General features: G+C 40.2%; 1 protein-coding gene across 6 annotated transcripts in view; it reads left to right on the top strand.

The window, feature by feature from the left end:
• Window positions 1-5,655: 5,655 nt before the first annotated feature.
• The window catches only part of LOC131130761 (A disintegrin and metalloproteinase with thrombospondin motifs 20), a 141,138-nt gene continuing 134,403 nt past the window's right edge, over window positions 5,656-12,390 (top strand). For all 6 annotated transcript variants that reach the window (XM_058074674.1, XM_058074675.1, XM_058074673.1 and 3 more), the window contains exons 1-2: window positions 5,656-6,826; window positions 6,913-7,274. In XM_058074674.1, coding sequence (XP_057930657.1) covers window positions 6,736-6,826; window positions 6,913-7,274 — 453 coding nt within the window. In that variant the 5' untranslated portion in view covers window positions 5,656-6,735. The remainder of the gene's footprint in view (window positions 6,827-6,912; window positions 7,275-12,390) is intronic.

The raw sequence follows: 12,390 nt of genomic DNA, 5'->3' as shown, positions 1-12,390 counted from the left end.
TTCTTGTAATATTGGTTGTTGACAGTAGTTTGTTTGAGAAAGTGTTGAGTTGATGCTTACATCATGTAAAATATGCTGAGAATATCTCTTATTATGGATTAATAGTTTATGCTGGAAAATGATGAGTGAGTTGTCTCTTCTAAACAAGAGTCGCAAGGAATCGGGTACTCAGCCAGAAGGTTTTTGTAATTCTACTTACCCTGGCTGTTTAACTCCGTGGGCCAGACTTAGAAGATTATTGCAGAGTATACCGTTACATATTGGAGCTGTTTAACACGTGAGGCAATGCGCAAAAGAACCTTGTCCTGCCATTTCATCATTAGAAATGTGATCTTTCCAAGTGATGACCTCAGCTTGTGGATTGTGATGCACTAAAAGCACCCGTGTTTGACACATCTTCGTGAGAAATGGCAACAAGCCCTATTTGCACAACTCTTGAATCCATATGACCAAAATCTTTTTTTGGAACAGGAGTCCTGTGCCAATTTGAGGATTCCAACACACAAAATGCAGACATTGTGTCAAGACCCCGACTTGGAAAATCTGGACAAAGCCGGACATTTTTCTTACACTCGTAGACTGCAGATGACTGTGCTGTAAGCAACACTAATCCAAACAATGCACTCACATGGTTCACTTTAAAGTGTGCCACAGGGGGATGTGAACTATACTTGGTCAAAATGATGGTTCCCATCCTTGGCACCTGTGTGCTGTACACCATCCAAAAAGTGGAGCTCCCTGCCGTGCTGATTATGCTCTACATGCTGCACATGTGGAACAGCCCTTCGACCGCAGCCTTTAATTAGTATAAAACCTAGCAGGGAACTCGGAGAACTCAAGTTTATTAAAGAAAATAACTGCTGAATCTATTGAGGAATTTAATGGGAGCTTGTCTTCTTGTTAGAAGAAGGTAAACGACTTTTGTTTCCTGGAGGTAAGCCAACACCTTGTCAACATAAGTAAGCAAATTATTACTTCTTACATAATCTGAGAAATTGATGGCTATGATTTAGGTATGTATATTCATTTAAAGGGGACCCATTATGCTAATTTTCCGACCATTGGTATTGAGTTGTGGACTCCGATAGAGCAGCTACACACAATAACCCGCAGAGAAAGCTTTTTAGATTTTGCAGAATCTCCACCTAGTCCAGCCATATTTCCTTTGATTTGTGCTTCCTGACAAAACGGTCTGTTTTCATTTGTTGCATTTTCATTCATTAACAGTTTTACCACGCCTTGTTTTGAGCCATCCCAAACTTCTTTCTTTCAGGGCTCACCTCCAAATGCGTAAATCTCATTATCTGAAACTTTGGCATTGTTCAACACGAGAATACAACAATCTAACTACATTTATGGGTCAGAAAAGTGGAAAAAGCATAATAGGTCCCGTTTAACAACCACAATAAAGCAATAGCCAAAGTAGAAAAATACATACAACCAATGATAAAAGCTCATTTTTGTGAGAATCCCCACTCAGTGACAGGTTTTCACAGCTGGGCCACGCAGTGATTGAAACACAATACAAAATTAAATCTTCAACATGAAGCAACCTTAATGGACAAAATAATCATCAAACTTACTTATTTGTTCATATGATTCACACAGAGCAATGAACGACTTTCAAGTGCATTCATAATTGTGAGTTGTTTTTCATTTTTGTTCATGTATCCCCATGATGATTGACATACCGCTGAGGGTATGTGTACCACACTGTGGGTCAAAGGCATGTTTTATTTTCTCTAATTATATTTACTATATTGGGTAATACAAATGTAAAGGTGACTGTAAGTGTGTGGGGGCTCCAATAATGTTAGAAATTGTAAGGTTGTACACAGGTTTTCTATATTATAACTATGGAAACATTCCATTTATTTACATTGAATCCTGCTTATTGTGGTCGGATCTGGAACCAAATAACTGCCGTAAACGAGGGACGACAGTACTTCAAAAGCGAGAGTGCCTCTGCTTTCAAAAGTGGAGCAAACAAGTGAGGGAGTTTTTTTTTCTGTCGGGACACATTTTATTGTTAGATTATAATCAAAAAGTCACTTTTGCATCATAGCGTATCTTCAAAAAGTTCTAATGATTATAAAGTAGAGATACAGGGTTTTTGCCAGGCGGTGACAACATGCATTTCTGCAGCGGTCTGTCCTAATCGTCTCACAATGGAAGACAACAATCAGTTTGGTGAGATGAAAAGCCTCACAGGAGATCTGGAGATGAAATGACACATGAGGGGAGCATCAGGAGTTGCAGTGAAGAGGGATTTGATGAAAAACAATAGCTTTATTCAAGAAAGCTGTGCAAATTCAAATGTGATTCAGTGGGATCTTTGAACCATTACCAGGTGTGTTTCTTCCGTCTATCAAAGTGGGGAATTATGTTTAGAAACAGATGTTGGTGTCTTTTTATGAAAAATAAAAATCAAAAATATCAAACTGGGCTGATTGTAAGACCAAAATGATGGAAGCTATTTCATTGATCAGCAAGCCCGTACAAGTGTTGTTGTGGCAAAAAGACCCAGGCGGAACAGTGAATACTTTTGCAGATCCATTTCAATACCAGAAAATGCATGTGCTAACTGCAGAGACTGATGCTGTAAATAAAATCAATGCTAAGGCCAGTGGTACCTCTGTCTGCCTAAAACCTTATTTTTTGAAAACTGCATCAATTTTCCCAATCGGAAACAATGTAAATCCAATTAAGCCCTCCCAGACACCTCCAAATGTTAACTTGGTGAGAACCAACACTGTCATCATTGCCAACTACCACCTTTTGCCAACCCCCCCGGCAGAGAATAATGTTGCTGGGGGCTAGGCAGCTATAGTGGAAAAACTAAGGCATTCTCATAGCATTATCATACAGTACTAGGGCTAAATATTTCATGGACAAAATAGCAGTATATTGAAAACTAGGGATGCTCCGAATCCATCTGCAATCGATCAGTATCAACTGATTGGCACATGCTTTTTAACGTTGATCACCGTTGCTTCCATTGCAGCATCCAGCCAATAGCGCCCGTCTCCCGCCCACTTTCCTTTCAAAAAGCCAAAACAAGCATGTCTGCTGTGTGGGACTTCCTGTCGTTGTGACAGAGATACGTATACGTTTTGCAGCATAAAAAGGGTCTAAGGTCATTGGGTCTAAGTTGAGACCACTGCTTCAGGCTGTCCTGTTAAATGTAGCGTGTGAAATCTCAAAGTTGAACAACTTTTCGGCTTATTGCCACAACCTTGATCTATACTTGTACTAGGCATGATTTATAACCCAGCATTAACTTTTCCAAACTCACAAACAACACATCGGCAGCTGCTGTAGGTGGTGGCTGATTGCTGATCTGCAGCACCTGGGAGGACGCTCCCAGGAAATGTAAAAGGGCTCCACCTCCAAATGCTCGCTCTCTTCTCTCCTGGACTCTTGGCCGCACCATGCCTGTTATTTGTTTGGTTAATTCAGTTCTTTCCTCTCTTATGTTATGTTAAAATAAATCATCTAAACAACTACTTTAGCTCATGGCCTCGACCGTCTTTGTCATAACCCATGAGCCAGGTTGTGACAAATGGGGGCTTGTCTGGGACCTCTCCCACCCAAAGCAAGAATCGTACCCCTAGACGTTGTGAAAGAGTAACATACGGGACTTGCGGAGACAAGATGCTTTGTGCCACAGGAAGCTTTGGATACCAAAAGTGTCCTTTCCGTTAGCCCACCAATGAGTCACAATGCTGCGATATGGCTCTTTACAGGATGTGCAAAAATAAGAGCTCTTTTCATATGTCCATCAACTTTGTGGAAGACTTCAGCAGGATCAAATGATTCACCAGGAGCTAAATGTTAATAGTGACAACAGTGGGGAATGGATTGTTTCACCATCTTTGGGAACATGCTGTTGTGTGTGTGTGTGTGTGTGTGTGTGTGTGTGTAGCTTTAATGCTAATGAGCTGTGTTTGTCTCTGACAGAATGTATAGCGCTATTGTGTATGTTATCCACTGCACTTGTCCAATGTAATAGATGCCATATATCATATACAACAAGGTGGTAATATTAAGGAGTGGGGTACATTTGTAAAACCACTTTACACAGTTTGTCCCGGAAACACAATCGGACCTGCAATGTCACATACTGTGGTAGTTATTTTCTTTAATGTATGAACATAAATGGTCAAACACCATACTTGATATGTCATATACCGGTGGTTATTTTATTATTGACTCTTTTTAGAAGACTCTGTGGAATGCTAAAATCGATGTTTCTTTTGTCTTTTGTCAGTGACACTGAGCTCCATAAAAACGGAAATGTCATATCTGGTTACGTATAACGTAAATAAATCAGCAGAATAAAACACATAAATTGCAGTGATAGTTGAATGTGCACAACCATAAGCAGATTGCAATGATGGATTAATATAGAGCATGGGTCGGCAACCTTTACGGTCAAAAAAGCCATTTTACCCCTTTGCCCACCAAAAAAAAAAAGTCTGTAGCCACAAAAAAATGTTTCAAACATCTTTTTAAATTGTACTAGTTTAAACAGAATACAACAAATAGAAGTGCAGTGGGTGTGCCTGTGTAATGTGCATGCCAACTCGTACGGTTATGATAGTATCATCTTGGGTAAACCTCACGACCTGATGCCTGAACAAATGTGCAGCACAGTACAGTGAACTGATGGCCCGTTTCTTTTAGCTTGCTGGCTATGGCGACGAACAGCTGTGATGAGCTCACAACCAGAGCGAATTATGGGTGTTATGGGAGGGAATTTTAGGCAAAGTACTTCAGATAAGAGAGATGAGTTGATTGAGTACTCTTGTTAGTATTGAAGATAAACGTAGGGATAAATATATGGAACATAATGTAAACTTATGAAATATGTTTACTTATCTGATACGTTTACCCAGCAGGTTCCCATGCTGCTACTTTTTTCTTTATCTCTAATTTCTTTTTTAGAAATGTCAAATAGCGCCAGGAAATCTGATACGGCAATAATTACCATGTTTACCTATTGGAGAGCGAACTGACCAGCATCCTGTCTGCTCATTGGTCGGTCAATAAAACTTCGCTGATCACATCAAGTGGGCAGTGGCAGTGGGCGTTCGAGCCTGTCGTGTGTGGGGCTGAACTGCAGGGATGACCACTGTTGCGTATATAGATCTACTTTGAAGTAAATGACAGGAAGTTCAATGACACAGTTGTTGAGTGCTTGTGTTGAAAATGTCTTTCAGCGTTTTATGTTATTTCTCGCCACATAAGCATAAATATAAGCCAGTATTGTTTGGCAGAGAAGACAAATGCATATATCTGTGCAAAATTAAAAACTCCACTTTCTTCTGAGATGTTTCTTTTTGGGGAGATATATTGATGGCTACTTTACCGCCTTGGGGGAATGCGTGTCATGTCAGCGTCGTGCTCATCCAATTACCAGTCAGAACTCGGCCAGGGCGCATTCAAGGTCTCACAGAAAGTCATTTTTAAAACTGATTACAAAGATGTGCATTTTCCACACTAGTGTGTTAAAAATATTCGAGCACTGCAAAGGGAGTGGGGCTGAACAGCGAATTGTTGACCCCCGATCTGGAGGATTCAGCTAGAGTTTTGAAATGTCTGGCTGTTTTTGAAACTAAAATACCTGTATTTTAGGTTAGGTCTGATGGTGGCACAGCCCAATTAACCTGTATACGCAGTAGGGTCGAGCAATAATGCAAATTTTGGAATTGGTCTGATACCAAGTAAATACAGGTGCAATGTTGCTAATACCATAATACCAATGCTGATCATTTCAACTTTACATTTGTTCAGAATCAGAATCAGAATCAGAAAAGGGTTTATTGCCAGGTATGATCAAACACATACTAGGAATTTGTTTTGGTATAGTTGGTGCAGACACATCTATTAAAAAAGAATGAAAAATACAAAATATACAGAATAACAGTATAAATATACTGTACACAGTCTGTTTTTTGTTTGTTATTGTTTAAGCTCATAGAATTATTTTGTGATTTTGCGTTTACTCAATTGATATGTTTAGAATACAATACAATGAAAGTACTCACCACTGGCACCGCCCTACAGTGACGGCTGTGTTAATTTAAATGCTTGTCATTAGCCATTATGCTAGCGATAACTATGTGCTAGTGACGTTTAGCTTGGTGAAACTCATTTGTTTCATGTTAAGGGAATTGGATTTTTTTTGTAATTATTCCAGTGGTCGTCTTTTTGTTACAATGACTTTAATTTCGGGTCGGTTGGTTTCCACTAGTAGCCACAGTATTGAGTTAAACTTTAGCTAGAAACCTAACTGGAGAGCTAAAGCTAGCTTGCAGACGCTGCTTGAAATGCTGGAAGGCGCCCTCTCTCTATTGGTTCTACAGCCTCGGGGGCGGTGGTTTCCCCGGCTTTTAGTGTGTGTGCGTACGCGCGCCTTGGGTTTGCACAGGGTGGTCGAGGAGGGGATGGCTGAGGGGAAGCATACTTGGCACGGCTCCCTCCTTTCTGCTTAGTTTATACCGGGCGGCGAGAAGGAGGAAAAAAAAGTGTGTTTATGTAGGGGGGATGAGATGCATGTGTCAGAAATAAATAGTACGGGCAGCTTCGTGCGTGTTTTTTAGATTTTTGTGTGCAATGAGGCGCTTGCACGTCGCCCTGCGAAAAGCCTCCGTCGATCCGGCGACCTGCTACTGACAAGCGGGGAGACGAGGGACTAGGGGCCGCCTTGTGGAGAGCACCGCCGTGGAAACCATGCAGTTTGCAACCTGGCTGATTGCACTCATGTGTCAACTCCCAGCACTCGTCCGGGTCACCGTGCAGCACCGCTTGCATCCAAAACAAGGTAGAACTTTTTTTTTTACTTTTATTGAATATCTGTCCACTTTTGAAAACCAACTGTTGCGACTTTGCTCCCCCTTTTCCCTGCAGAAGCCTTCATCAAGCAGCTGTCATCCTATGAAATCACCAGCCCGCTGCGGGTCAACGACTTCGGGGAGTCCTTCCCGCACACTCTGCACTACAGGCGGAGACGTAGGAGTTTAAATGACGACCTCTCCGCCGCCCTGCGGGTCCACTACCGAATCGACGCGTTCGGCCAACGTTTTCACCTCAACCTTAGCGGGTACTCGGACTTTATCGCGCCCGCCTACACCGTCACACACTTGGGAGCGGAGCGGAGCGACTCAACGGGAGGAGAGCAGAAGGAGGCCGACATGCGCCACTGCTTCTTCCGAGGTCACGTCAACTCCAGGAACGAGCAGCCGGCGGTGGTCAGCCTGTGCACTGGCTTGGTGAGTTCCACCTCCATTTCCTGTCAGAAACCTGTAGCTCCACTCCAGTGTGCAGACTTTTAGGATGTCACTGCAACTAAATGGTCTTGTTCAATATTTGGTCCTTCTTATTGTAGACCGTGGTGGTGTAGATCTCCAATGCATCAGCAGTCTCATATATTTTGATTGATGAAAGGCTAAATATATCACGGCAACAGATATTGGCAAGATATAAGTGTAAATACATGTATTTAGTCCGTTTTTATCTTGGGGATTGGGCACACATGCAAAATCGAAAAAGACCCAATACTGGAGTTGCATCTAAAACTCTGCCTTTTTAGAGGCGATTATGCTATTTTTTGCTGTTTTGCATGTAAAATGCTATGTGTAATGGTTAACAAGACTGGCCGTAATCATTTTATTGTAAGACTGTTTTATTAGTGCATTGGGTAGCACTGGATTGGTCAGAGTAGTCAGTGTGCAGCTGTACCTGATTAGGTGTCCTGTGTTAATTACACCAGTTAATAGGCTTGTTCAAAAGCAGGTGTCAGCTTTCATATTGCAGTGATGATGATGAAATTGTGGGTCACATGATGTCACTGGTTCAGGGACAGGGGCTCGACCTCCGCCGCTGTGTCCACCACAGCTTTTGGCATGGAGGCTGTCATGCAGACAGACTGAGCACAACAGGATATCTCTATCTTCAGTCAGGCAATCCTTATTTTAGACGGCCGCACCTTGTCCTGTAACTGGGGTAGCATGACACGGACTAGTTCATTTAACATTAGTACTAGAAGCTCACTGTCCCTTAAAACGATACTGAGGTCATACATTATGGAATCAGGACAAATACGCAGAAAATGTAGGACTCTGGCACAATACACCAGCTTTGCCAGCCATTTAGCTTTTTTATGCAACACTCGACAAAGGGTGTTTAGAGAGTGAGGGCCAGTCCCAAAAATGAAAAGAAAAACAATTGTTAATATTTGCCATGGTGGGGTTTAGAACCACAGCCACCCTTGTAAAATACAAGCCACCTTGACACTTCACCATACAGGCATTTAGAGTGATAGGGTTGGGCAATATATTTAATGCAGATGTATAAGACAAATGATGATAACGTTCGTGTGTGGAAGTATTTACTCGCAGACCGCCCAATAATTGCACAAAATCATTCTAAACCAGGGGTGGGCAAACTACGGCCCGGGGGCCACATCCGGCCCGCCAAGTGTTTGAATACGGCCCGCCCAATCTTTCAAAAGTATTTAATTTAAACTCAACATACAACCTGGCATCATGGCCTGAGCCAACCTTTTGATGGTTGTATCAATTTCGTTGTTTGACATGGTCTGTTGTTTACAAAGTGCTCCTGAAAAAAGAGACACAAGCACATAATAATAATAAAAATTAAAATAATAATAATTATATTATTATTATAACTATTATGATTATTATATTTATATTAATGCTAATTATTATATTAATTTTATATAATAAGATTGTTATATTTGCATATTTTACATAATAATAATATAATAATTATTATTTTAATTTTATTTTAATTATTATAATATTTTATTATTTTTAAAATATTTAAATATAAATATAAAATAATAAATAATAATAGCAGATTGCATGACAATTTTACAGATACAATAATACCAGGTGGACTGTTACGTGTAAAATATATAGTCTACCCCCCGGAAATTTTGTTATATCAATGCGGCCCGCGAGTCAAAAAGTTTGCCCACCCCTGTTCTAAACGCTGAACAATCCCCTCCCGAACAGCTTGAAATGGCGATAAATGCAGGTGAAGTCGGCAGAATCACTTCCTCCATAGCGTCAATGGAAGCTAGCAGGAGTTAGCTTTTGTGGTTGTGTGTGTGACTCGGGCTCGATTAGTATATTTTCACCATGTTGTAATGTAAGGAAGGTCTTACAGTGCCCAGTGACGACGTGCAGTTTGTAAGTGAAAAAAATACGAGAAGCCTCTTATTTTTTTAACGTTGCTTGTCTTAGCCGTAAATACACATTCTCCACACATGGAACACATTTCCGTGACCATCCTTCAAAATAAGAACATCGTTTGCCCCATGTCTGCGTTAACAAAACAAGACACAACAACAACAACATCTTCCTTCATCCCAAGCACAGGCATTACAGTTAATTTCCAATTTATATAGTATTTTACACGTAACAGTCAATTTTTACACCTATATTTTTACACATATTTTACATGTAAAAGTGTCATGCAATCTGCTATATGTGAACTTTGAAATCATTTATTTGATGTGAAGTGTATTAGAAATTAAATGTATTATTATTATTGTTATTATTATTATTTTTATTAGAATTACTATTGTTATTATTATTAGTTATAGTAATGTTATTATCATTATATTATATAATATATTATTATTATATATTAATAATAACAATAACAATAATATTGTTTACTATTATTTTTAATAATAATAATATTATTGCTATTATTATATTAATATTATTAACAACAATATTAATATAATAATAGTAATATTATTATTAACAACAACATTATTATTGTTATTATTATTATTATTTTTACTATTGTGCTTGTGTTCCTTTTTCCAGGAGCATTTTGTAAACAACAGACCACATCAAATAACGAAATTGATAAAGCAGCTACCTCAACCATCAAAAAGTTGGCCCAAGCCACAATGCCAGGTTGTATGTTGAGTTTAAATAAAATACTTTGGAAAGAACAGGCGGGCCATATTGAAACACTTGGCGGGCCGGATGTGGCCCCCGGGCCGTAGTTTGCCCACCCCTGATCTACACTCTAACATAATCTGAAGCAGTTCAACATATTTGTCTAATAACAAATTATAAAACCAGTTAAGTCAAATACATCTACTCACAGAAATATTTTTTTCCTCCTCAGTCAGCCACTGTAAGTTGACTAGTTGAACAGTTTTGCTCTGATTAACCAATTAGAGGACAGAAAAGTGCTGATGTCTATTCTGAAGTCTGATTGGTTAAAGAAACAGTCCCATTGCTAATATTGTGTATGTGAGATTGGCCAGAAATCCAGATTTTGAAGCCCGGGCAGGGCAGATAACACTGATATGGCAACATATAGAAGCTGAAATCTGATTGGACCAAAATATATACATATATAATGTACACATACGTACATCACTGGAAATGGTGCATCCAAGAAACACACTACCAAATAAAGATACGCAGTCGCGTATGTCTGAGACAGACATGCCATTGCTGAGATCAAATGAAAATAAGGTTTTCCTCTCATTCTGTGTGGAAGTGGTAAGTTCTTGCCTTCTTTGTCCTTCTTCCTAACTCTGTTTTAAATGTTATATTGATATCTGGAACCAATGAGCTGCAATAAACGAGGGATTACTGTAAACAAAGCAACTGACAACAAATAGACTCTTGGACAGTCTGACATGAAAGCACTTATCGCTGTTCCCAATGAGCAATGGGTATCGCTGTAGGCCCATGCCCATTTAGAAACACTCACAGAAAGGTCATTAATAGTTTGCATCATTTTTGTTTTGCCTTTCATGTTTTGTTTTTTTTTTCCATGTGAGGCGCTTTTGAGCCAGTCTCAACTAATTTGTTGCTCTTGAAATTAAGGTATTTTGTGCAAAAACATACTTTCCCGAATAAGGAAAAATAACATTTATTACACATGATATTTTCTGCAATTGGCAAAAATATAATTTACAAAGAAAACAATGCCATGCAATTGTATGGCTGGAAAATAGTAGTTTAATTGATCAGATGTCCCAAATAGTCAAAGAAGGATAGGAAATTCTCAGTTTCATAACGGTTAAGGAGATTAAAACTTCTTTAAACATTGACACTGGAACATACTATTTCTACTTCCACGATTTCCCATGCCAAACTCCCATTCTGGAATGCCTTCTGTTGGAAATTAGAGGTTCTACTTTAGTTGTGTGGAGAGGAAAGAGTGTTTTCCAAATGCTTGTAAACCAAGACATGAGGTATACTAAATTGATCAGGCTAATCAGTCTTTAATTACCCTCTGCCCAACTTTGATGAATGCCTCGCTTATCCAAACATGTTTGCATCCTTTTTCAAGCAATCTCTGTTGGTTATCCGCATCATCACTCATTGAGAATGACAGCACAATGGAGACAGCGCCAGAGGCTATTGGGTCATAAATGTGTCCGTATCTGATCACTGGGGCTTAATGGCCGGCCTGCATTTTGTGGGGATGAGGTCATTAAGGAATAATTAAGCCCTAAAACAAAGGAGTCATTCTGGGAAAAAAGCAGGTTCCTTGTCTTTCTCAGAGTTACTCAAAGCTGCGTGTAAGGAGCATTTGGCCTTTTCACAGCGAGCCCAGAAGCAGAAGAAACGATGTGAAGGAAGACGAGACAACTGCCAATAAAAGCCTGCTGGGGAACTTTGGGGTTTGCACCGTGGGAAACGGAGGAACTCAAAGAAGTGTGTGGTGAATCATGCCTGCAGCGCCAGGCGATATACCTCTGCGCCGAGACCAGGCCACCCCAGCCGCCCACCACTTCGTGCCACCTCTGGCTGAGTCAGCGCCAAATGGGATGTGAACGCTGCCTTTGTGGGCTTTGATGAAGTAAGCCAACAGTCGTTCCGGCCGTGTCACGGCCATGGCCCGACTTCAAATGGGACTCCCCACCTCACCTCATCTCCAATTCAGCACCCACTGCTGAACAGCAACCATTGTGTCTTAACACAATTTTGCCAGCTGATCTAATGCTGGGAAACGTCCAATCTCTGCCCTCCGTTTGTCCAGGACACAAGACCCTTTTTCTGTGAGGCTAATCATCGGATCAAACTTAACTGCCATAGAGAGCATTTTACCACATCCAAAGAGACTTCTCCCACTATCAATCATTGATGCTGTTTAGATCTCTACTGACGCGATATGGAACCAATTTCACCCATAGCAATATTGGGAACCAGACATGACCATCTGCAGTCACTTCCTGTTGTACGGAAAACGGCAATCAGAGGTTGTTAACAGAGTTTTAAACTTTTTGGGAACTTTTACTGGCCTTCAAAATAAAAGAACTGTTTGTGTCTAACTGTGTAAAGTGGGTGTCATAAAAATATCTACATTTGGAACTTCATA

This window comes from Doryrhamphus excisus, chromosome 6 (assembly GCF_030265055.1).
Source record: "Doryrhamphus excisus isolate RoL2022-K1 chromosome 6, RoL_Dexc_1.0, whole genome shotgun sequence".
NCBI classification, from domain to species: Eukaryota; Metazoa; Chordata; class Actinopteri; order Syngnathiformes; family Syngnathidae; genus Doryrhamphus; species Doryrhamphus excisus.
This window is presented reverse-complemented; position numbering and strand designations above follow the sequence as displayed.